Source organism: Aspergillus costaricaensis (assembly GCF_003184835.1).
Source record: "Aspergillus costaricaensis CBS 115574 unplaced genomic scaffold BO79scaffold_58, whole genome shotgun sequence".
Lineage (NCBI taxonomy): Eukaryota > Fungi > Ascomycota > Eurotiomycetes > Eurotiales > Aspergillaceae > Aspergillus > Aspergillus costaricensis.
In genome coordinates, this window is record NW_020291858.1 from 118681 (window position 1) to 141932 (window position 23252).

The 23252-nt window shown below is 51.9% G+C and overlaps 10 protein-coding genes across 10 annotated transcripts; 5 read left to right on the plus strand and 5 right to left on the minus strand.

The window, feature by feature from the left end:
- Positions 1-315: 315 nt before the first annotated feature.
- On the plus strand, positions 316-2350 carry BO79DRAFT_205018 (telomere-binding alpha subunit central domain protein; the record flags this gene model as incomplete). The annotated part of the gene is made up of 4 exons (XM_025681825.1): positions 316-570; positions 628-1537; positions 1599-1962; positions 2059-2350. The coding sequence occupies 4 exons, from the start codon at positions 316-318 to the stop codon at positions 2348-2350; spliced, it is 1821 nt and encodes a 606-aa protein (XP_025534189.1).
- Positions 2351-2676: 326 nt separating this feature from the next.
- BO79DRAFT_248911 (CCCH zinc finger protein) lies at positions 2677-4723 on the minus strand. The gene is made up of 4 exons (XM_025685750.1): positions 4443-4723; positions 4238-4381; positions 3843-4179; positions 2677-3756 (listed from the first exon to the last, which is right to left on the minus strand). Exons 1-4 carry the CDS (start codon positions 4515-4517, stop codon positions 2942-2944), a joined length of 1371 nt encoding a protein of 456 aa, XP_025534190.1. The 5' UTR covers positions 4518-4723; the 3' UTR covers positions 2677-2941.
- A 252-nt stretch (positions 4724-4975) lies between these two features.
- On the plus strand, positions 4976-6264 carry BO79DRAFT_212003 (putative translocon-associated protein, alpha subunit). The gene is made up of 3 exons (XM_025683116.1): positions 4976-5187; positions 5262-5695; positions 5752-6264. Exons 1-3 carry the CDS (start codon positions 5116-5118, stop codon positions 6032-6034), a joined length of 789 nt encoding a protein of 262 aa, XP_025534191.1. The 5' UTR covers positions 4976-5115; the 3' UTR covers positions 6035-6264.
- Positions 6265-6298: 34 nt separating this feature from the next.
- Positions 6299-7347, minus strand: BO79DRAFT_241279 (DNA 5'-adenosine monophosphate hydrolase; the record flags this gene model as incomplete). The annotated part of the gene is made up of 2 exons (XM_025685101.1): positions 6299-7155; positions 7245-7347. The coding sequence occupies 2 exons, from the start codon at positions 7345-7347 to the stop codon at positions 6395-6397; spliced, it is 864 nt and encodes a 287-aa protein (XP_025534192.1). The 3' UTR covers positions 6299-6394.
- Positions 7348-7603: 256 nt separating this feature from the next.
- BO79DRAFT_205029 (RNA helicase) lies at positions 7604-11950 on the plus strand. Its single transcript, XM_025681826.1, has 3 exons — positions 7604-7899; positions 7986-11520; positions 11594-11950. The coding sequence occupies exons 1-3, from the start codon at positions 7657-7659 to the stop codon at positions 11869-11871; spliced, it is 4056 nt and encodes a 1351-aa protein (XP_025534193.1). The 5' UTR covers positions 7604-7656; the 3' UTR covers positions 11872-11950.
- A 916-nt stretch (positions 11951-12866) lies between these two features.
- BO79DRAFT_260344 (cyclin family protein) lies at positions 12867-15050 on the minus strand (the record flags this gene model as incomplete). Its single annotated transcript, XM_025686402.1, has 4 exons — positions 12867-13130; positions 13184-13723; positions 13784-14863; positions 15039-15050. The coding sequence occupies 4 exons, from the start codon at positions 15048-15050 to the stop codon at positions 12867-12869; spliced, it is 1896 nt and encodes a 631-aa protein (XP_025534194.1).
- Positions 15051-15699: 649 nt separating this feature from the next.
- On the minus strand, positions 15700-16460 carry BO79DRAFT_205034 (uncharacterized protein; the record flags this gene model as incomplete). Its single annotated transcript, XM_025681827.1, has 4 exons — positions 16148-16460; positions 15969-16083; positions 15910-15913; positions 15700-15875 (listed from the first exon to the last, which is right to left on the minus strand). The coding sequence occupies exons 1-4, from the start codon at positions 16222-16224 to the stop codon at positions 15700-15702; spliced, it is 372 nt and encodes a 123-aa protein (XP_025534195.1). The 5' UTR covers positions 16225-16460.
- Positions 16461-18762: 2302 nt separating this feature from the next.
- Positions 18763-19791, minus strand: BO79DRAFT_233431 (uncharacterized protein; the record flags this gene model as incomplete). The annotated part of the gene is made up of 4 exons (XM_025684287.1): positions 18763-19013; positions 19068-19188; positions 19400-19600; positions 19726-19791. The coding sequence occupies 4 exons, from the start codon at positions 19789-19791 to the stop codon at positions 18763-18765; spliced, it is 639 nt and encodes a 212-aa protein (XP_025534196.1).
- Positions 19734-22141, plus strand: BO79DRAFT_69215 (putative C6 finger domain protein). Its single transcript, XM_025689619.1, has 2 exons — positions 19734-20614; positions 20693-22141. The coding sequence occupies exons 1-2, from the start codon at positions 19838-19840 to the stop codon at positions 21977-21979; spliced, it is 2064 nt and encodes a 687-aa protein (XP_025534197.1). The 5' UTR covers positions 19734-19837; the 3' UTR covers positions 21980-22141.
- BO79DRAFT_69193 (uncharacterized protein) lies at positions 22142-22741 on the plus strand. The gene has a single exon (XM_025689618.1). It carries the CDS (start codon positions 22304-22306, stop codon positions 22604-22606), a length of 303 nt encoding a protein of 100 aa, XP_025534198.1. The 5' UTR covers positions 22142-22303; the 3' UTR covers positions 22607-22741.
- Positions 22742-23252: the final 511 nt, after the last annotated feature.

Sequence of the window (23252 nt, forward strand, 5' to 3'; positions counted from 1 at the left end):
TTGGATCAGTTGTGATCGAGAAACCTTCTGACGCTGTTCTGGAAACCGGCTGTCTTGCTAGCCATTTCTAATTCGGGCCCTTCTGGTGGATGCGTTGTTTACGTGTATTACTACTAACTACTCCACTCGGTCCCGCGTCGATCTATTCGCGGTTCGATCAACAATACCACTTCTAGTAACTTATTTATCTATATTGGCAGCCAAGGAGATCCGACCTCACGGTGTTTCAGTCCTGCAGTGGATGCATTATATGCATCAGGCTCTGTTCTACTGTGGCTCAATATGAATTGTGCGACATAACGTAATTTCCACACCATGTCTCGCTTCGTGGATGTGTCCACTGCGCTCTCTGCGCAGGGCAGAGTAAGTGTCATTGGCGTCGTAGTCGACGTCTTCGGAGGAATTTGGAAGTCTAGAGGATCGTCCAGCTGTATCACCTTTACCATTAAGGACTCAGGTCTTGACAATGGACATACATGGGACGGGTTGAAAATCAAATATTTCAAAGACAATGAGAGCCATTTACCTCCCGTCCAAGTACGCGATGTGATCCTGATACGAGATCTGTGGGTTCGTGAGGCTTGATTAGACCCCTTCATAGGTGACAGACTGACTCTTTGACTGCAGATAAGAAATTTTAAAGGAGACCCGCTGGGAGTCGCTGCCCAGGACAGAGAAGTACCTTGGGCAATCTTTCGCTTGGACCCGGATCCCACGTCTAGTCCTGCACCCCTTTGTGGCCCTACACACTTTGAGCCATCGCCTTCGGAGAAGATACACGCTCTAAATTTGATGAATAGCCTCCCTACGGTCGATGGCTTCCGCAAAGCCCCAGCGCAGGATACTCCGCGTGGCCCCTATATTGTCCAGGCTGCAATTCCAAATTCCAAGCCTTATCCGCACAAGAAGCTCTCACTTGTCAAGGATATTGTAGAACGAAATTATGTTGACCTCGTTGGGGAAATCGTCAAGATCTATACCAACGACAGTGAAAAAGTCGTCCTCTATTTCACCGATTACACGGCCAACGATGGTCTCGAAGACCGCCAAATAAACGATGCCGGTGACAATAGCTTTGGCACCGAAGGAGATATCTACGGTTATCAAAAAAGACCCAAGAAGAAATGGACAGGGCCTGTTGGACGAATGACCCTCACAATCACCCTCTGGGAACCCCATGCATCGTATGCGCGCCAACACCTAAAGGATCACGATCTCATTCAGCTATACAATGTGCATGTCAAGCGCAGCCGCATCAATGGGATCTTAGAGGCCAGTGTTCACACAAACCGCACGAATCCAAATTCAGTGAATGTACATACCTTGGACCGTCGCAAAGATACATTTGTCGAGCAATTTTTACAGCGTAGGACGGAATACTGGAAAGCGAATCCTCGGAAGCGGGAACCGGAAAACGAAGCCCAGCAAGTTCCCAAGAGAAGCACCAAGAAACAGCGAAAGAGAGCTGAAAAGGTGGAAGAAGGCCAAGTTCCCATCACAACAGCAAGCAGCAAGCGATATGCACCAAATGAGAACAGTGAGTCATGCTGTCTGGTTAATAGCCACTGTGGTATCGTACGATTGACAGTCCATGACAGTCATAGCCGGCAACCCGTCTGTTCCTACAATGTCCCTCGAAGCGATCCTCTCCAACAAACTCCATGACAACATCTCATATGACAACATACAGTACCGCTTCCCTTTCCAGAATTTCTGCTACCGAACCACAGTTCGTGTGGTCGATTTCTTCCCCCCACGACTGGAAGACTTCTCCGTCCCCGAAGACTCCTCCGGCGAGGGAACCTCCCAGAGAGACCCCGACCGGTTCATTAGATGGGAGTGGCGCTTTTGTCTGCTAGTGGAAAGCGTCCCTCCTCCACCCGCAGGCCAAGCAAAAGAACAGATGAGGTTATTTGTGGCTGGACCGGACGCGGAGTATCTATTGGGATTAACTGCAGTCGAGTAAGTGTTGCCGATCACCCCTTGCATAATTGACATAAAGTATGAAAGTCTCGTGAGACCGATCCTCTAACCTTAAATCTTGCCTACATCCATTAGTCTAAGACGAAACCAACACGACTTAAAAGAACTCCGAGAAAAGCTTTTTATTTTATGGGGCGACCTCGAGGAGCGAAAGAGAGCGGCCCTGCATGATGGCAAACAGGAACTAGGGCCAGTTTCATGCAGACCTTTCAATTGCTGCATCCAAGAATATGGTGTCCTCTGCAGACATCGCCCTGATACGGAGAACACCACCATTAATAACGAAGATGATGAGAATGGCTGTAGTCATGACGACTGCTTTGGCTGGGAGAGGCGCTTTGCTATGTTCATGACTACTATATCGTAACACACTTTTTGCATGCAAAACTGCTTTCTGGGAATAACGGTGGTGTTTGCTGTTGTATACATAGGGTACTTTGTTCTGCTTTTGGTGCTAGAGTTATCTAAGGGCGTGAGTCTTGGAGACACGGTTTCGTGTATGAAAAACAAGAATGATGTGATAGTGCTTCCATCGAATCAGTAATGTACAAAACCCGAGATAATGAATAATATTAAATATGTGAGCCCGAAGATGGTAGTACTACGACGAAGATATAGATTGAATTGCATATAGTTAGCGGGTGAGAGATTGGCGAAAATGTCATATTGATAGAAAATTTCACAGATTGAGTACCGAGTTTAAGGATATCCATCAAGATATGTACCATGCGCAAGATAGTAGAAAATCAAGTGTAGGAAGCACGCCAGCAAACAGGGATCTTGGTGTTGATGGGCCAAAAACTTGTTGAAAAATAATGTCCAATCTCATCTGCGCGAAGCCATTACAAAGGCCAAAGGAAGATACAACTTTTGTGCTAGAGCAATGCAGGTCCTGTTTCACGCTGCAAACTTGAAATAGAAAATGGAGCTCGCTTCCCCAATTATTATGCCCCTGCTATTAGACCTTGGTTAACTTAACGATATTGGTGTCGATGCCGTGCGCGGCAGGATCAAAACGACAATTCGAACCCCAGTAACAATCTTTTTTCCCGGGCTCTGCGTGAGGGCACCGATGCCCATATGTACATTCCGGGTCATCGCAATCTAGTCCATATCGGCAGGGTGTCATGCGGGCGATGGCGGTTAAAACTGAAAGCTCACTTCTGGTCAACTTGCGCGAGTGGTCATGCTGACAGTTGTCAATTGTGCATTCTCCTAGGAGGTAATGAAGGTTGCATAATTTTAGCTTCTTCAGGCGATTCATCTCTTCTCGCGGGATGCTTTTAAAGTCAACCCGGTCTACACGTTGACCATATTTGTTTCGTTCAACGATCTTGGGTCGTGCGGGCGTAATTGATTTCGATTGCACCACTTGGAAATCCCCGGGAGTTGATGGCCTGGCAGAAGTGGAAGACATCGACGTACTAGCGTTCGTTGACGTGCTGGTCGAGGTTCGTGACAGTGGCACTGCGCCTGGTTTCGGCGGTGGAGTAAGAGCTAGAGGAGGTTTGGACGCTACTGCGGCTTTCCACGGGGCCCAGACAGGTGTTATCTTTGTATTTCGAAGGATTTCTGGGAACTGAGAGACTCTGTATGCGGCCTTGATCTTGGCCAGATCTTTTTCAAAGGCGATGCCCTCGATCAAGGTTACTCTTCCTACTAGGTCAATGTCTTCCATTATGTCCACCAAGATCTGGGCATATGCGTTGGTGTCGGCGCATCCTAAGAAGATTTGATGACAGTGGCAGTTATACAGGTTGACTTTGAAGGCCTCTAGAGATGGCAGACAGCAGGTCAGCGCATCGTCCTGAGTAACATACCAATGCAAGTATCTTGGACAAGGAAGTCTTGATGCGTACCTGCAATCTTGTCATGTGCGTTGTCTAGTCCAGTATCCACAAGGTCGAACAGTGGATGGCCATTGTTGAAGCCCTTAGCAAAGCCCTCAATCGATGATGGGTCGGTGCTAATGACGCCTCGGACACACATCTCACTCAGACCTTTCAAGTTAACGTACATCCTCGTGATTATTTTTGGATTATCAAGGCCAGGGAAATTGCTGGCAACATAGTCTTTCAGGGCGACAGCAAGCTTATTGGCTGCAACTTTGCCACCTTCTTCTCCCCTTTGTAGGAACTCGTCCTTGAAGATGATGCCAGTTCCATCTAGTAGCACGACTATAAAGGGCTCGCGGTCCTAAAAGCGGACGGGCATCATTAGCACAGACCAAGCTGCAGAACTATGAAGGTCCCACCATAATGGCCTTGATCCTCGCGATATGCTGCATTAACTCCATTTCATGAAGCTGGATATCACGATTAAACCGCGTTTCACGTTCATGATCGAGTTTCTCTTGCTGGAAGGCAGTCTCCAGCTCTGTCACACGCTGCAAAAGTTCCTAGGTGCAGGGAGTGTAACGTCAACATGGAGCACTTGATACTGTGATGCTGAGCGGCTACCTCGATTAGGATATTCTTATCTTGTTCTATAGATGCCAGCTGTTTATATCGCTCGAGATATTCCGGGGCTGTCATGATGGACTAGGTAAGGTTTGGGCACTAATGGTTTAAGAGGGATAGCAAGTGAGAGAGAGGTCTTGGGAAGCGCCAGGCTATAGAAGCACCGAGAATGGGGAAGGGTTGATGGTAGGCGGCTGAAACGGCGACGATCGAGATTATGGAGCCAAAAAGAGTAGCAGATTGGGCAGACAGCGGGGAAGCCAATACTATCGGGAGTGAATTTACTGTACAGTCACGAAGAAAGTGCGAGATCTACAGAGACAAGTGAACTGGACTGGCACAAGCCTAGAGCAAGTCACCATCAAAACAGCCGCATGAGGCGCCAACCAGTCACGAGCCGCCGGCCGGGGAGAGCTGGGGCTGAGTCAGCCCGCCGCATGGGGAACCATCCCAGCCAACCTGAGGCAGTATTGAGGCTACGTGGAGAAATTGCCCGGTTCCCCTTCCTCTCTTTCTTGCTGCTTCTCCTCTCCCTCTTACTTACTTCTCCCTCTCTTCTTCCTCCATCCATCTCTGGTCCGATCGCCTCTTCGATCTTTCTCTTCCCCACCCTTTCCCCCTCTCCTCACCCTCACCCTTTCTCTTCTCGTCCCCAACTCCCGGTCCATTCACAATGGGTCGCTTTGGTTTCTTGTCCCTGGCTCTCCTTTCTGTCCAGGCCTTGATTGGCGGCAGTCTCGCGGCGGTATGTTCCCACTCGCGTGACTCTTATCGTTTCACAGTCAATTGAGTTGCTGACGCGATGTCGCATCTTATCAGGATGCTGCTGAGAAGGATGATCTCCCTGAAACCCAATTGCTTTCGGTCACGGCCCACGCCTCCTTCCCTGCCTCCGAGGAGATCTTCGGTGTCAAGCTTGTCAATGGCTACCCGACTGAGGCACTGGTCACTTTCGCCAATGAGGATGAAGTTCCTGTGACTGTGAACTTCATTGGAGGTTCCTTGTCGGCGGTTGAAGGAGAAAGCAGCCAGATTGTTCGCAACCTGACTGCGCACCGTTACAGCGTTGAGATCCCGGCCGGTCAGCAGGAGAGCGTCAGCTACAGCTTCGCCACCGAAATGCACCCCCAGGATTTGCTGCTCACTCTCGCCTCCGTCATCTCTGATACCAATGGCAACCTCTTCACTCTGTACGCCTACAACGGCACTGTCAGCGTCGTTGAGCCGGAGACCAGCATCTTTGACCCTCAGATGTAAGGAACATTCTCACTGCTCGTCGATGGGGCTAAGCTAACCCGATTATTATCAGCCTCTTCCTGTACTTCTTCCTCCTGGCTTGCTTCTCTGGCGTCGTCTACTTCTTCTACACCGTCTGGATCGCTCCCTACTTCCCCCAGAAGCGCCGTGCTGCAAAGGGTCCCGAGTACAAGAAGTCCGCTGGTGCCTCCAAGAAGGAGGCCCCCGTTGAGGCTCCCAGCAGCCCTGCTGTCTCGTCTGCTACTACCTACAACGCCGAGTGGATCCCCGCTCACCACATCAACCGTCCTGAGGCTAGGAAGGTCAAGGGCGCCAAGTCTAAGAACCGTGCCTAAATGGCCCTTACTGTGCTGAGTCGATGGGTGCTTTGTGAGGAGATATTGGGAAGGGCTTGGAGTCGGAGGGAGCCTTGGTTGGTTCTCTCAGCGACTCCGGAGTAAGGCTAGCGGACTTGGGAAAGGGTCACTGAAAATGTGGCCCCACCGAGAGTTATTGCTGCCTTGGATTTGCGTGTACATTTACTTCAAATTGATATTTATAATCGAAGCTCACGCAATCAGCCAGGGGGACCTCATCGTCGGTTCCCCGCATCACTCCATCAGGTGCCAATTGAAGCTCAACCAAACATGGCAGAACGTGCCTCTAGCTCCCAGTCGCTTATGCCATCCTGCATGCATGCGGGCAGTTCCTGCGCCTCACAGCTTTCTCCATGCATCAAATTCCTCCTTCAAATGTAGCTTCAACTCGGCGAATTTGTTTCCAAATTGCTTCCCACAGCGCCAACAGACAAAATCCCTCCGCAAGTAGCCTTGTTCATCCGGGTGTCTCCGCACATCGTCCGGCGCGAGCGGAAAATCATCAATATTGACGAAAAACGGTGTAGAAAAGCTATTGTAATGTTTCCTATGCTTTAGACGATCGCTGAACCGATCCACGGAGATAACATGCACATGCAAGTGATTCATGGAGGGATGCGCATGAATCCCACACATGATCTCCTGCTCCCAGTTTCTCCCCGGCGGCAGCTCCTCCAGCGGCGGTTCTACATTAAGCGCATCCTGCCTATCTTTATCCTGCGCCGAGTATTTCCCGTGTATTCGCCTGAGCTCTCCAGCTGCGAGTTTGCGGAGTTTCTGCGTTTCTTTCTTCACTTTTGCCAGGAACTCGGCGTCCTCGAAGGCTTCGAAAGGATGGAGGCGCGTTTTTTGGGGATCTCGTGGGAGAAGTAGGAGGTGGAGGGTTGCCTTAGGGAACATGTCGTGAATAACGACGAAGTCGTCGTCGTAGTATACTACTACATTGGAGGGGAAAGATTCTGGTTTCGTGATGTAGACGCCTAGACCGTCTCGGGGGCCACCGATGGCTCGCCTTTTAGAGGTAGAAGGTATGTGCTTGGAGGAGGTGCTGGGATCGTCATGTTTGGGATGTTTAGGTTTCGGGGCAAGTAGTTCTGTAACTGAGATAAGAATGATCAGTTAGTGGTTCCTGCGCCTGGTATGCAAGGGGAGGGAGAGGTGTGAGTTGATGTTTGTGTTCGGAGCGTACAGGCGTCTCTTTTGGCTGGCTTGGGTGGCAGCTGTTGCGCTTCTGCGGGCGCGACATCCTGTTCTGTGGGACTGTCGAGCTCCAGAGTAGGAGATTCGGCCATTGAGTTGAGTTACTAGCTGATGAACGCAATGAGTGAGTGGTACAGAGCTGTTGTAGGTGAGATTCAGAGCTCTTTCTTTATGATGCGGAGAGGCCGAAGCAATGCAATGCGATCAGCGGCGACTCCCCGCAGCCCTACCCAAAGGATCAAAGCGGCCTAGTGCGGGACAAGCCAACCGCGGAATCGTCTCAGAAACTCCCCTTGCTTCTTTTCAATACCAGGAGTGCTCTAGGTACCTTTTTGGATTCTCCTCAACGGCCTGAGTTACTCCACGGGCGTCTGCTCTAGACCATCTGTCATTTTGGAATCATGCCCCCCAAGAAAAAGAACGACGCCCGTGGAGGAGCCCCCAAACCGGGGACCAAAGCAGCCAAAGCTGCCGCCGAACGATCGGCGGAGACAGCGAAGAAAGCGCAGGCTTCTACGGAGGAGCCTAAGAAACCCTCAGTAAAGGAGGTCATTGGAGGCGCATCATGGACCGGAAAGCTGCCGGTCAATATGCTTGCGGAGCACTGCCAGAAGCAGAAGTGGGAGAAGCCTGAGTATACAATGGTATGGCCGATGATGGCCCATCTTCGTCTATCCAAAAATCTAAGGATTGACGGGCTCATCATGCTGACAATTCTATCACATCGCAGATTAAAGTCTCGGAGGGCTTTGTATCCTCCGTTATTTTGAAGCGCATCGATCCGAAGACTCGAGAAACTGTCGTACTCCCTCCTATGAAACCCCCTCCGTCCCACAAGCATCTCGCTGCGCAACCTACGGCATTAGAGGCGCGCCATTTCGCTGCTGCTTATGCCCTATTTCGAGTCTGTAACATGAAGAATATTCATATGATGCTTCCGCCCACCTATAAGAAGCTTTGGAAAGAGGATTTTACGGAGATCAAATCGGCAGATACCAAGGGAGGGAAAGGATGGATGTACGAGGCAGATCCGTTCCTCGCCAAGCAGGAGCGAGAAAGTGCAGCTGCAGACTTAGAGAAGAAGCGGAAAGAGCGCGAAAAGACACAGGCGAAGGAGGCAGAGAAGACCGTCGACTTGGGACTGGGCTCTAGCGGTGATAACAGGGGCAAGAAGATCTGGTCGCAGGCACCAAAGGTCGACCTTGGGGGTAAAGTGCGCCGTGAAATTGAGGGTATACTGCGGCAGCACGCCATTTGGAATCCTTATAACGTGGAGATACCGGAACGCGAACGCAAATCTATTATCGATGAGCTCACTCAGTTGGGCTTCCGGCGCAGCCACGTTGAGGAGGCGACAAGCACATGCAAGGACCGGGAGGAGGTCCTGGAATGGCTTCTTATATACGTCCCGGAAGATGACCTTCCGCGTTGGTGTCTACCTGAAGGGTACTCCGCCGGTGTGAGCCTTGCCAGCGATGATCTTGCAAGGGAGGCCAAAATCAAACGGCTCGCCTCCATCGGCTACCCTGCTGACCTGTGCTCGCGCACATTGGATAGCAAAAAGGGTGATGAACTTGCGGCAGCAGAGTTCCTCCAAAGCACACTGGTGCACGGGTCGAGTTCTGCTGCCGACTCTTCGCCCATTGCGGAAGAGGATCTATGGGCAGAAGAGCAAGAAACCCTGGAGGCTATCTTCGGCGAACGATACAAGCGAGTTTCGCCTAAAGTCTGTGAGATAAAGAGTGAGGGATCAAACTTACCAGAATCTTTGACATTCCGTTTCCAAAGGCCTTCTACGCACTATCCCTCATCTGTCCCGGTTATCTCTATTCTGGCCAAGGGCATTCCAGCTTACATACGCCTGAGTGCTATACGCCAGGTGGTACAGTACTCTGAGGAGAACTTCTTCGGTGAGCCCATGATATTCAATATCCTGGACTGGCTGGAGGTCCATCTGCCGGAAGTTATGGAGAATCCAGGGCGTCTGAGAGATATCTCGACTGTCTCTGCTTCTCCAACTGCCACCGGATCTGTATCTCAACTCCCTGTTCGCCAATCGCGCAAGAAGGACAGAGACGTAAACTGGCAGGCGGGCTCGCCGCAAAGCGTCGCGCTGAGAGAAGCCTGGGAAGCGAAGCAGGCAACCAAGGCCCAGCAAGAGATGACTAGGAAACGACAAGCTCTTCCAGCCTGGAACACACAGGACGCTATCATCCAGGCCGTGAACAAGTACCAGGTTACTATCATCTCTGGTGAGACCGGTAGTGGAAAGAGTACCCAGTCCGTCCAATTCCTGCTTGATGATCTGATCAAGCGAGACCTTGGCGCTGCCGCCAACATTATCTGTACCCAACCTCGCAGAATTTCTGCTTTGGGTCTCGCTGATCGCGTATCCGATGAGCGATGTGCGTCGGTTGGTGACGAGGTCGGATACATCATCCGAGGCGAGTCGAAGGCCAAGGCAGGCACAACGAAGATCACATTTGTCACCACTGGTGTTCTGCTCCGTCGCATGCAATCTGGCAGCGGCCCCGACGGTAATGTTGCAAGCTCTCTCGCGGATGTCACCCACGTCGTGGTGGATGAGGTACACGAACGGAGTCTCGACACTGATTTCCTCCTGGCTCTGCTGAGAGACGTCCTTCGCTATCGGAAAGACATCAAGGTCATTCTCATGAGTGCGACTCTCGATGCCGACATCTTCATGAACTACTTCGGCGGTAGCAAGTCCGTTGGATTTGTTAACATTCCAGGACGGACCTTCCCTGTGCAAGACAACTACTTGGACGATATCATCCGCGACACAGGGTTCTACCCTGAGTTCTCTGAACGCGACTACGAGGAAGAAGACGCAGTCTCATCCGCCCAAGCTGATGAGTCCCTTGGCAAGGTCCTCCGCAGTCTCGGAATGGGAATCAACTATGAGTTGATTGCCTCCACAGTTCGATACATAGACGCCCAGCTAGGCGACCAGCCAGGAGGCATCCTAATCTTCCTCCCCGGAACGATGGAGATCGAACGGTGCCTGAACGCTGTGAAGAGAATCCCCAACGCCCACCCACTCCCCCTTCACGCATCTCTCCTCCCAGCTGAACAACGGCGCGTCTTCCTCAGCCCTCCCAAGGGCAAGCGCAAGGTCATCGCAGCAACCAACGTCGCCGAAACATCCATCACAATCGAGGATATCGTAGCCGTCATCGACACCGGCCGAGTCAAAGAAACAAGCTACGACCCCCGCGACAACATCGTCCGACTGCAAGAAGTATGGGCATCCCAAGCAGCCTGCAAACAACGACGTGGTCGTGCCGGTCGTGTCCGCGCCGGTACATGCTACAAGCTCTACACCCGCAAAGCAGAGGCAAACATGGCACAGCGTCCCGACCCCGAAATCCGTCGAGTACCCCTCGAGCAGCTCTGCCTATCCGTCAAAGCCATGAAGGGCATCAACGACGTCGCCACCTTCCTAGCCAACACCATCACCCCACCCGAAAGCACCGCCGTCGAAGGAGCCCTCGACTTCCTCCACCGCGTCGGCGCTCTCGACCACGACAAACTAACCGCCCTGGGTCGCTACCTCTCCATGATCCCAGCGGACCTCCGCTGCGCAAAGCTGATGGTCTACGGCTCCATCTTCAGCTGCATCGACGCCTGCGTCACCATCTCCGCCATCCTAACCGTCAAGAGCCCATTCGTCTCCCCACGCGAGAAACGCGACGAAGCCAACGCCGCAAAGGCCTCCTTCTCCAAAGGCGCCGACGGCGACCTTCTCACTGACCTCCTCGCCTACCAACAATGGTCCGACCGCGTCAACGCCCAAGGCTACTGGCAAACCCAATCCTGGTGCTCCGCCAACTTCCTCTCCCACCAAACCCTCCGCGACATCTCCTCCAACAAATCCCAACTCCTCACCTCCCTCAAAGACGCCGGCCTCCTCCCCGTCGACTACACCTCCTCAGACTCATCCTCCCACTGGAACCGCAACGCAACCAACAAACCCCTCCTCCGCGCCCTAATCGCCGGCGCTTTCCAACCTCAAATCGCACAAATCTCCTTCCCCGACAAGAAATTCGCCAGCTCCGTCACAGGCACCGTGGAAATCGACCCGGACGCACGAACAATCAAATACTTCAACCAAGAGAACGGCCGCGTCTTCATCCATCCTTCCTCCGTCTGCTTCTCGGCCCAATCCTACCCCAGCTCATCTGCATATCTCAGCTACTTTACCAAAATGGCCACGAGTAAGGTGTTTATTCGTGATTTGACGCGTAAGTTGCCCCCAATCATTCCTCTACTATACAACGCCTGTTAAGGAACTATACTAATATGATATATGTATAGCATTCAACGCCTACTCCCTCCTCCTCTTCTGCGGATCCATTGACCTCGACACCGCGGGTCGCGGCTTAATCGTCGATGGATGGTTACGGCTGCGCGGATGGGCTCGGATCGGTGTTTTGGTGTCCAGGTTGCGGATGATGCTGGATGAGATTATTGCCATGCGGATTGATCAGCCTAATGGCGGTGATGGTGCCGGGAATGGTGATCGGGCGAAGACGGCGGATAAGGTGGTTGAGGTCGTGAAGAGGTTGATTGAGTTTAATGGGTTGGATCAGTGAGGGGGGTGGGGGTATATATTTTAGGGTGAGATGTTTTGGTTACTGGTGAGGATTTCTTGGGCTAGAGGTATGGATATATAGTAAGGTGTAGATGCTAGATAGATGATGATGCAAAAGTAGATGTGGGTGAATGTCATGATGAATTTGATGTTACTGATCGGCCTAGGTTCTTAGATACTACGATGTATAGTCCTCTAAATCTGGAGCTAAAGAGATAGATCCAATGGCATTAACTGGTGGGTCATAAACCTGGATAATAATCCACAGAACGATGCATGCGGTAATAGACGAACGGTAAACGTCATTTCCAACGAAACAAAGGAAATCAGAGGGCAATGAATTATAGCGATGCTCGGGGGAGCTCGCCGTTCGTCGTGAAGATTCCGTGGATAGCAGCAATCTGCCGGGAGCGTGAGATAGGTCGTGATAGTCGAGAAAGGTAAAAGAACACAAGGGCATAACGACATAGGAGAGAAATGAAGAAAATGTAAAGGAAGGGATTGTAAGAAAAGACAGCCATCGACCCATTAACTCCCGAACCCGGACTGCTTGCATGAATCAATTGTCGTGCAAATCATTAATAGAGAAGAAAAAAAGAAATGAAGTAAAAGCAAAAGAACTCCGTCTCCCTGACATCCGATTTCCGATCACGGCATCGGTTTTTCTTGCGTGGTCTACATCTTGCATGGATGGCCATAGGCGTCACATGTCTTGGTATCATAAAAAAGGTAAATGAGGGTGTGAGGACCTTGATCCTGGGGTATTGGCGACGTGAGCTTCTGCGCACACTCACGCCTCTTATTTTCAGATATTAGCAGCTTTCAACAGGCACGGGTTGCAGGTCAGTGTAGCCAGCAAACCCTGAACCCCTGCGCCGTGTCAGACATTTTCATGCTCTATATGCAGAAGTAAACGACGACGATGGGTTGAGTTTTCTGTAAGTGGTAGCGGTTAGAAGAGGTCGAGGGATTCAGCGTGAGTGACTAGATAAGAAGCTATGCGCGCTTCCAGTAGGGCGCTGGTTCAGTTGATGCGTTGCGATCAGAATAAGAGCTATCTCTGGCCTGCTCTGGGACAATGAATCCCTTTCTCATCTCGTTCTCAACGAACAGAGAAGCGCGCTTGTAGCGTTTGTCCGAGAATTTCTCGTAGATAGAGCCGTGGTGCTTGCGAGGGTTCTCGCAGCATTCCACCATGAGAGAAATGAGTGGGAGAAGCTGCGTGTAAGTGTATCCGGCATAGTGGGCGTGAGCGGGAGTCTGGGAACATGTTAGGACGACTTCTTTCGAACTTCAGCAGGTCAAGGACATACCCAGGTTCCCTTCCGCAGCATGAGCCTAGCCAGGCAGTGAGCGCCAGCGGCAACGAAGCTCGCGGGGCTTCCGACAAAACGCTCATCCATGACGGTGATCTCCAAGAAGTACTTGGCAAGAGTGCGCGTCTCCAAGTCGTAGTCGTCGGCCTTGCTGATCCTCCGCAGGAAACTCATCGGGCCAGGCCATCCCAGCTCGAACTGCAACATGCTCAACATGAAACGCTCAGCTTTGAGAATCTCGTCCATGGAATATCCTCCATCTACCATGTAGACAATTTCCTGCACGGACGGGCAGTTGATCTCCTCATACTTGGCGGCGATGAAGATGGCAGTGGCACCCACAAGCTGAAGTTTGCCCAGGGACACGATCTTGCAAGAAAGAAAGCGGTCGATGTAGTTGACACACAGAAAGAGGGTCTCGGGAAGCAACGAGAACCGATAGTGGACCTGCACGACCCAGTCCATAAGCACAGACCGCATAGACCATTGGATCTCGGCTTGGTTATCCATATAGTGAGCATTGGGTAGCATCTTGATCTGTAGGCCATGTAAGTATCTAACTACATAGGATCAGGTTTCTCCAGACTTAGTACGTACCTCTTGTTCTCTCATGTATTCGAAAATCTCCTCGCTGTACTCAGCAACCATGCTTGTATCGTACCATTCATCTTCAATGTCTTCCTCAGTCCGTGTGGCCTCCACGACCTGCTCCGCGAGAGCTAGTTCGCGTCGGACTTGCTGGGTGAATTTGGGGAAAAGCACTGTGGTGGCACCCCCGGTGGTATTTTCGCCGCGAGAGCGGTAGGAGCGAGCAGTGATATACCCATCTTCCTCCTCATGCTCGTCCTCTTCGTCCCAATCTTCCGGCTCCGACTGTGCTGGTGCATGCGAGGTCGAGGCAGAGTCACGATGAGCCTTCGCGACACGGTTAGGTTCAGGAACCTCCGGCGCAGCGGGAAGCTCGTGGGGCTTGGGATCCTCGCTATGACCCTGGACCTTGCAATGATCATCATCAACCTCCAGCAAAGCCTTCTCTGTCTCGTCCACCTCAGAGTCCACAATGGAATGCTCTTCGGCGTCTTCCAGGACTGGCTTCGGTTCTTCGTGTGTAGGTTCCTCCGTAGTAGTGGTCCGCTTCGCAGCTGCGGGCGCCTGTGCAAGGGATGCCTTGTTGTCCCCTTCCTCGAGTTCGGTGTTGGTTTCCTTGGATGTAATTTCGCATTTGTTGTTAGACGGTTCCGACGCGTCTTTGAATACTGTAGCCCGCTTGTTTAAGATCTTTCTCGCATTTGCAGTTTGCTGCTGCAAGGCGATTTGCTTGGAAGGTTCAATGGGTTTGGCGTTGGGAACATTGTTCAAGAGGCCTTTCATACCAGCCATTGACATGGGCCGCTGAGCTGGCTGCGCCAGGCTGGCCTTCTTCTCGACGATCAACGCCGCCTTCTCTGCCCCTTTGGTCTGCTTCTTGCCCGCCAGGGAGATATCATCGCGACCGGCAATTGGTTTGGCCGTGTTGCTGACATCGCCAAAAGCAGCCCGCTTGGCCGCACCTTTGTTAGCGCCGTTCTGGAACATGGTGGACAAGGCAGGCGTGGATTTGTTTTTCTGGGTAAGGGCCTTGTTGGCTGCGAGAGGGAAGGGGGCATTCTCGTCACCACGGACGCGAATTCTCTGGGGCTAATGCCATAAATCTCGTCAGCTCAGTGTTATTAACTAAGTCGCGACCTTGGTGAAGGGATAATCGGAGGCTAAACCCTCAGTGCGCGTGCAGCACCGTGAACATGCATGCCATGTTTATAAGCCGATTGGACGGCTGACAGGCAGGAAGAACATGCAATGGAAGATAACGTACCTTTGCATCCATCTTGGATGAAGAGAGGCGGTACTCTGAAGCCTCGAGAACCGTGTTTGGGGGAGCTTGGGGAAGGGTGGGTGGTTGTTTACTTCTCTGCGCCCTGCGCAGGAGTTGGTCGTCGCAGCTAAAGTTATACTAAAAATGCGACCCCAAACAAACACAAAACCGCGCCAAGGGCTCGAGCGATAGCGCCAGTTCGACCAGGTTTGAGTGTTAAGGTTGGCTGCCACGAGAGGGAAGAGGCTGGTTGAAAGACGACGACTAACACCAATACATTGACAAAGACAGGGCGACCAGCAACGAAGAAAGGGCAGGACAAACAAAAGCTGAGTTTGACCTGAATCTCAAGGGCAACCACCAGCATTGCCCGAAACGGTCACTTCCTTACTTGGTTACCGTCAACAACACCCGCGCTAGTCCGCTTCGGGGGTTGCTATGGCATGCTTAGGTCAGCCGCTGTTTGCGCTGTTTGCTCGCTCCCCAGAGCGGGTGACATCATCTAACGCGTCTTCCCACAAGCACATCAATTCCTTTACTGCCCATCTTTCTCTTCCAAACCCAGCTATGTCTGGTTATAAAAAGCGCTTTATACCGCAGGCTATTTTGCGATTCTAGAACGACAGCACTTCCTGCTTATACTTACGGTTGTGGTGGACAATTATGGTAGATATTCCCCCAGGTTCTTGACGCGCCGGGTCACACGAAGCCGGCCTTCACCCAACGCGAGTTCACGTGATCCCGAACGGGCGGGAGAGCTGCCATCTTTGCTCCGGGATTTGACGCTTGAAGCGGAGGTTGGAGCAACCGGAATGTTGAATTCAGCCTGCGACCAACCTGATTATCCAGGACCTCCGATCGCACTATTAACCAGGCTCACCGGTGTCGCATGGCAGGGCACCTAATTGTCTTTGAGCGAAACGTCTCGACCAGGATGGAGTGGATGGGCCATTCGGGTCGAGATTCCAGCTGGAACCTGGTAATGCCAATGATGACGGGCCATGATAATCGCAAACCCGTCAATGACATGAGGAATCCATGTTTCCTGTAGGCTTACAGTTTGTATCTTTGGCCTGGCTCTTTTTGCGGGTTTTCTAACTGGCACTTACTTTGGACTGATCTTTGGGTCCCGTTTACACCCGCGCAAAATGCCAACCTCGCCAGGAAGCCACAAGTTTCCCCCCATTGTGGGACGCGGATCCGGCGGTACCTATCATGAGGCGGCGGGATTCATGAGAGCGGGTTTTGTCGATGGTCGTGTGCGAAAAAGTCCCGACCTCCACCGGATTTGCCATCAGTGAAATAGCCAGTATTGGTGGTATGTGTTATGCGATGGTCGCAAATTCACTCTGATTGATGCAGTGATCCATTGTGCATTGTAGAGGAAGAGAGAGAAGATGGAAAGGATGAAACACTGGGATTGCTGGCGACCAGCCGCCATTTGAGGTGTCGCGGACAACCGAACGGTGAAAGCGGACTATTGAAGATACGCAAAGTTTCGGTGTGTGTTTGGCCTGGCGGCTGACCAACAACAATAGCAAAGCCAGTTAGTTAACTAACATAAATGGGCAACATAATGATGACTATTGAAGCACCGGCCGGACTGGTTATTGACTCTGGAGCAGGCCCCGCTTTGAGTGCCTCAATAAGGAACACTTCCAAACTCTACAATTGGAGTGATCGCACGAGATCGGATTGTGTTCAATTTGAAATGAACATTATTACTTTGACAAACACAAGAGAAAGAAGCGACAGAGCCTATATCTTGCTGTAGATATATATATATATATATATATATATATATATATATGATCCCATTATTGTCATCCTCATTCAGCTTCCCTGCGGAATGCAGTCTCCTTCCAGTTGATTTCCCCCCACCCGGCTAACGGCATTGTTGCGCCAGTTGGTTGTTCTTCAGTCATTCTCATTCGATCGCTTGGGGCCAGGATGAAATTATGTAGAGACCCCAGTACAACGCGCAAGACATGGTTAAACAGCGGATTGACAGTCAAAGGGAACCCTCCGAAGGTTTAGTTCACAGGCCGCTGCGAAGTTGCACTGGACCTTGCAGACATGGGAATGGCCGGCCTGGCAGATGCGATTTAGGGACCCGCGGGACAGGAAGCCAAATGACAGTCCATAGGATTGGAGGTGCTAAGTTAGTGGATGATAATGATGAGAGTATCTTTGCTGTCAGTTCAGTCTGGTCGCAAAAGAATACTAAGTCCTTTATGCCTGCCCGAAAGTTGGTGAAGGAAAGACGGGGATCCTTACGTAGCCCACCGTTTTCCGAGGAGGGGTAAAAGGACGAGTCTGGACAGGCGCAGATCATGAAACGAGGCAACAATTGGGCGTTGTTGCTCGTCGGCTTGTTGGCTCTGTGTCGTTGCAGCATCCTGGCCCAATTAATCTCAATCACTGTTCTCGTCTCCATCCCCCGGTAGCGATGGTTGGGTGTGGTGGATTGCCCTCCCCTCATTCCATTGCATGCTGTTCCGTTAAGTAGTATTTCCTTTGCTTTTTTTGTTTGGTGGTGATGATGATGATGGTCTGGTTGTTTCTCTGGGATTCTGCGCTGGCGATGTCTGGATACTAACTACTAACTACGGAGTACTGATTATTACTAAGTAGTCTACATATTGGTGATGGATGATGATGAGCCTGAGGCCATGGAGGACATTTGCGCCGTAGAGAGGAGATTTCCTTTCCTTTTCCCCAACATGGAGATCCGGAGCATCGATCGCCCTTTCAACCGGTTATCCAAACCATCATGCATGTCTTACGCCCCGCGAGTAATGGAATGGCAGCATTGAGCATGGTAAGAACCTTGCGCGACCAGCGTTGAGGGAATTGGTCGCTGCGAGAGGGGGGGAACAAGTTCAGTTCTTTCCGGAGACAGTTGGTCGGTCGTCTTTAATTGCGTCTTATGCCCATCCACGTAGGGAAAAAAAAGGGAACCAACCTTATTCCCCAGGATAACATTCTTCGGATCTTTTCGCTGCTTGTTTGGTCTGCAATGGTTATTTCGCTCTTTTTAGAGCATTCGCTACGACTTGATTCTTTAGCCATTCTGCTTCCCATCTTCCCAGGAGTTAAACCCGAAATGGGGACGGACATGAAGAAGAGCGTCCCATCACTCGCTCTCCGCAGCCGGGATGTGATCGGGGGTGTCATTCGACGTGGCCGCGCTGAGGAAGTGCCAGCCAACCCTACGCCACTCCGCTTCATCTGGTCAACCATCTCTTCCGTTGGGTGCACAAAGAATTAAATGGTAACAGTAAATAATAATAATAATTATTATGATCGTAATCCACAAGTATTCTCTTTCCGTGTGTATGTTCCTGTATTGTCCGTAGATTGGCAGTTCAAAAAGTACTGCTGCACCTGTTCTCTGTGGTCGCAGATCGACAATGTCGCCGTCGTTTGCGCCAACACCCGGCCGATACTCCAGAGATCCAACAGCACTTTGCACTCACCCTTCACCCCATCACTGGCATTATTTTATGACCAAAGTTATAGCAATATAAAAGTGTAGTTTTAGCGATTCATCTGACAGGTACTTTGTACATGATTTTCTACCAGAAGTCCTTCCAGGCAGAGTCGCCGATCTCGTAGATCCAGATAGAAGCCGGTCCGTTCGGACGCAATGCGATTTAGGATTTTGCGATGAAAGAAAGCCACGCGCAAATGGAAAAAAGGGTTGAATGGAGAATATAGAGAATCAATTCGCATCTGGAAGGAAGTCGGGGGAGTCTGTGGGGGGGAAAAGGGTGCATTCGAGAGGATGGATTGTCACCGACCCAGGCCACCTCTGCTCGCTTTGGGTGAAACCACATCCATCCATCCATCCAGCGCCCACTCCCTCTTCCTCTCTCTCTCTCTCTCTCTTCCTCCTCAACCTTCTCTTCGACCCAACCCGACTTCTTCTCGCCCACTCACTCCACCATTTCCCTTCGATTTTTTGGTGCATATCTATCAGGTAGGTCCCGGTCTATCGTTTAGCATGATCTTGATCTTCTTTCGCACCCGCTCTCCCCCTTTCCTGACCATTTGGTTCTCCTGACTCGCTTCGGCTCTGCGTGATGCCACCGCTGACATACCCAAGCGCTTGGTAGAACGACTCACCTCCCACGGCCCACCCCTCTTCCTACTCCCTCAACCACCATCGCTATCCTTCCTTTCTCATCTCGTCGGATCCGATACTCGGGTGCGACTCTACACAAATAGGTTTGATTTCCCATCGGTACGTCTTTGATGCCATCCATCGTCTTCCGAGTGTTTCGGGTCGTCTCTTCCTCCTCCCAATCTGCAATCCCATCAGGATTCGACAGGGGAGGTCTCGGCGTCATCGAATAAACCTGGATTCCCTTCTCTACACATCGTCCTTTCTCATTGACATCTTTTGCATCACATTGTGCTAACCTTGGTGGTGGTGGTTGTCCAGCTTTTCGACCGTCTTTTTCTTTGCCTTTCCCGTCGCTCTCGGCTCTTGCGACTGAGGTGCCGTCGTCCTCCCACCGACCACCCTCTTGAGTCGCCATCCAACACATCCATAAAAACTGTCGCGGGTAGTCCATCTTTCAACTGAACCCCTCTGGTTTCTCTGTTGTGGTAGGTTTGGATGGAATTTGCCCATACCCTCCTATTCCTCCCCGTCTCTGCCTGCTTCCCTCTTCCCCCCCACCCTCTGTCTCTTCTCGCCCGGACCGCTCTTCCCACCCGAATTCGAACACCCGATTGATTCATACATCAATGTAGTAGCAGTGTGGTAGTACCTCTCTTCAGACTCTCCCACCATGCAGGCTGTCCACTACGAACAGCATGCTGCCCCTGGGGAGTCGCCTGCCTACACCGACCATCGTGCGCCGCCTCAGGAACCCTCCCCTCGGAGCTCGGTTCCTAAGAACGTCGCCTTTGAGCTACTTCTCGATGAGAACTCCAAGGTCCGGGCCCGCATACCGATGCGGGTACAGATCTATCCTCATGACACAACGGATTCCATTGTGACTACGGTTAAGAATTTTTATGGCATCTACGACGGTGCTGCGAGCGGTGTCAGCTTCGAAGATGAGCAAGGTATCACCCTCATTGCCAGGTATGAGAATCTACGGAACAACATGACTGTTTATGTGCGGGTTATCCCCGTCCAGGCGTACACAGAGGGCTACGGCGATCGCTTTTATGGGCATCTCCCAGCCGATGCCCGCAAGCGTCCCAGCTTAGGGGAGCCCTTCCAGATGCCGCCGGCCATGCCGCCGGCGCAGGTCTTGGAACACGGCCAACCACCTTCTCGGCCGGCGTCGCGGCTGGCTCGGAAACGCAGCATATCCCCGTCTGGTCGCAGCCGTCGTAGCGCATCCCAGAACAAGCAGTCGTCTCGGGTAGGCAACAAGAGCAGAGGCTCGAGCACTCATGGCAGCTTCCACGAGGAGGGTACCCCTGGTTATAGCGATAGCGAGGGTGGCTACTCTGGGACGAAGAAGTCCCGCACCGAGCAGTTTGGCAGCTCAGATATCAGCATGGAAAACATCCTCCAAGATGGCCGCCGGAAGCGGCCCAAGTTTGAAAGTTCGGTTCGTGGCAGGCATCTTTTCGTGCCCCGTCTTTGTTGAACCAGACTTGCTAATGTTCTCTCTTTGTCTCCTCTCCAGGAATTGCCTTTGTTCGTTCCTCCCCAGGTCCCGCTTACAACCTCCACGTCGTCGATCTCGCCCCAACGCCGGTCAATCGGTCAGGAAGGGGCCATCTCACCTTTCGCACGCCCCACCCAGCGCCCATACAACCAACAACCATTGCCGTCTCCACAAAGCTATGGATACAATGAGCAAATCTACAACGTCAATCCGGTGCGCAATCCTGTGTACGCGACTCCCGTGGTTCCTGAGCATGGCCACCGGCTGCGCGACCGAGCCACTACTCAGTCCTCTGGTGGGCAGTATAGCAACCAGGCTGGTCGGGGCGGCGGCCCGGGCATCCTCCCCACCCCGGATCCTACCATTGCCAGCTGTATCTCCGACGAGGATGTTGCCATGCAATTGATTCGTCTGGGAGACGCTTCCAATTTTTCGCACGGCCGTACATCTGCCTCCACGCTTGATGATGCCTTCAGCGGTGCCGCTGATGCTGCATCGTCGACGGGCGCAACCAGCGATGGTGATGACTACAGCGATGATGACGATGATCTGCCCGCTCGGTCCAAGCAGCGGCTCGACTCCAGCCCCATGCTCCCACCCGGGGCCACCAAGCACACACACAAGCATCTGGACGATATCCTTCCCAGCTTTGACAGCTCTGATGGAAGTTACGACGGCTACGATGAGGATTACCAACATGAAGAGTTGAACGACACCTTGGTGAGGCATGATATGGAGGAGGATACTCTCTACCGGGACGCTCCCAAGTCCAAGAAGGCGAAGACTCGGCCCACCCATGCTGCCACCTCCACCAAGGCGCGCGGGCCCAAGCCAGCACCCGTGCGTCCGAATAAGAGCAGCAAGCCAGCGGCTAATGGGGCCGCTCGTAAAGTCAAGGCGACGTCTACCACGGTGACTCAGAAAACGGCGGTATCACCGCAGATGATGAGCCCGGTGCCGGTCCGCAAAACCTCGACTTCGTCCGTCAACTTCCAGCACCAGCTCGCCGCCGACGAGGAGGACTTGTCGACCAAGCCGCGTTGCCAACGATGCCGGAAGAGCAAGAAAGGCTGCGATCGGCAACGCCCTTGCGGCCGATGCAAGGATGCTGGCATCGGCATCGAAGGGTGCATCAGCGAAGACGAAGGAAACGGTCGCAAAGGCCGCTATGGTCGCCACATGGGGGTCCCTGTCAAGAAAGCATTCGACGCCACTCCGAATGGAGTCGAGACGCAGTCCATCGTGGCCGCTATTCCGGTGACCACGGCGGCTAGCGTGGATAAGAACAAGAAGCGCAAGCGTTAGCTGGATTCCAATCCCAGCAATGAGGATGGCTATGTCTGCCCATGACCTCTCGGATTTCTCGCTCCTCTAACTCACTTTTTCCTTTTCGCCCACACCGGTCGTACCGAACCATTGATGAGCTGCGCCTGGATGGCTGCATTTCTCCTGACATATTACACCTTTTAACATAGACGAATCGACATTCTTCCGTGCATTGTATCCTTCCCCTCCTTAACGAGTTTTTCCACGCGGACCGTTGGCTTGATCATCTTGAAACTCTCCGAATCTCCCCCATCATATCACTGAATATCTCTTCCTCTCCCCCGAGCCGGCCTGCCTCTTGGGATGTCCTTCCTTCATCACCGGCGGATTCGTGCACGACGTCTCTCTTTGTGTCTTGCATCGAAGTCACGAGTGCCGCGCTCCCTTCATTCTCTCTCTACCTCTCTACCTCTCTCTCCTCGGATCGCCAACCTAGTTCGCATTACCGTCTGCATTCTGCCTGGCCTGTTATTTCTCATGGATAGTCTAGCGATTGAGCTGAGCGGGTTGATTGAGCTTCCTGAGTTGTGTCTTTTGGCGTTAGTTGCTGCAATGTTTTCGCGGCCACGGTCCTGGGTCGCCTCCACTCATTTAGGCCCCCATTGAAAGAGCAGATGTATCTGGATTACTTGGTTGTATTTTGAATGGCTTTGCTGGTGCCCGTCTGATTTCAACTGGAGATGAGTTACAACTTGCAAAGAGGTCTAGTGTGATCAATAGGAAATATATATTGAATTTTATGAACCATAGCAGAGCCGTAAGCGAGCTGGTAGTAGAAGGCTAGCCAATAGACAGAATAGAAAGTCTCTAGCCTAGTAATCGCTACATTTGAATAGACCCATTGTTCAAGACCAACTCAATGCGATCCATCACATCCAGTGAATGGCTGCCATTAATTGACAGAATTATTGAAGCAACATCTGAGGTGATGTCCGGATCGGGTTAGCGCCAGCTGACTGGTGTTGCCCCGCATTAGCGGCCTGAGGCGATAATTTCCTTTTTTTCTCCAACGCCGAGCGGGCGCGGATCCTGCCAAAAAGTTCCGTATCTTCATCTTCACTCGACTTCATTACCAATCCTCTCCCTGCCTTTCATTTCTACTTTTCCTCTTCCCTATCTCCGGACGAGCCACCCTCTATATACCCTTCCAGCTCGTCCCTACTTTAACACTACTTCAACGCTACTCAATCCCACCCTTTCCACCGCATCGATCATCCACATCCACATCCACCCATCATGCCTCCGAAAGGTG

What these genes read in the sequence shown, in the direction of transcription:
- BO79DRAFT_248911 (XM_025685750.1), bottom strand. Translation starts at nt 4,517, where the DNA reads ATGACAGCCCCGGAATATCTCGAGCGATATAAACAGCTGGCATCTATA. An exon ending in ATAAGAATATCCTAATCGAG is followed by an intron (nt 4,382 to 4,442) that starts GTAGCCGCTCAG and finishes CCCTGCACCTAG; the next exon opens with GAACTTTTGCAGCGTGTGAC. An exon ending in CGCACATGACAAGATTGCAG is followed by an intron (nt 3,757 to 3,842) that starts GTACGCATCAAG and finishes TGCCATCTCTAG; the next exon opens with AGGCCTTCAAAGTCAACCTG.
- BO79DRAFT_212003 (XM_025683116.1), top strand. Translation starts at nt 5,116, where the DNA reads ATGGGTCGCTTTGGTTTCTTGTCCCTGGCTCTCCTTTCTGTCCAGGCC. An exon ending in TTGGCGGCAGTCTCGCGGCG is followed by an intron (nt 5,188 to 5,261) that starts GTATGTTCCCAC and finishes GCATCTTATCAG; the next exon opens with GATGCTGCTGAGAAGGATGA. An exon ending in AGCATCTTTGACCCTCAGAT is followed by an intron (nt 5,696 to 5,751) that starts GTAAGGAACATT and finishes GATTATTATCAG; the next exon opens with CCTCTTCCTGTACTTCTTCC.
- BO79DRAFT_205029 (XM_025681826.1), top strand. Translation starts at nt 7,657, where the DNA reads ATGCCCCCCAAGAAAAAGAACGACGCCCGTGGAGGAGCCCCCAAACCG. An exon ending in AGAAGCCTGAGTATACAATG is followed by an intron (nt 7,900 to 7,985) that starts GTATGGCCGATG and finishes ATCACATCGCAG; the next exon opens with ATTAAAGTCTCGGAGGGCTT. An exon ending in GTTTATTCGTGATTTGACGC is followed by an intron (nt 11,521 to 11,593) that starts GTAAGTTGCCCC and finishes ATATATGTATAG; the next exon opens with CATTCAACGCCTACTCCCTC.
- BO79DRAFT_69215 (XM_025689619.1), top strand. Translation starts at nt 19,838, where the DNA reads ATGCAGGCTGTCCACTACGAACAGCATGCTGCCCCTGGGGAGTCGCCT. An exon ending in GGCCCAAGTTTGAAAGTTCG is followed by an intron (nt 20,615 to 20,692) that starts GTTCGTGGCAGG and finishes TCTCCTCTCCAG; the next exon opens with GAATTGCCTTTGTTCGTTCC.
- BO79DRAFT_69193 (XM_025689618.1), top strand. Translation starts at nt 22,304, where the DNA reads ATGTCCTTCCTTCATCACCGGCGGATTCGTGCACGACGTCTCTCTTTG.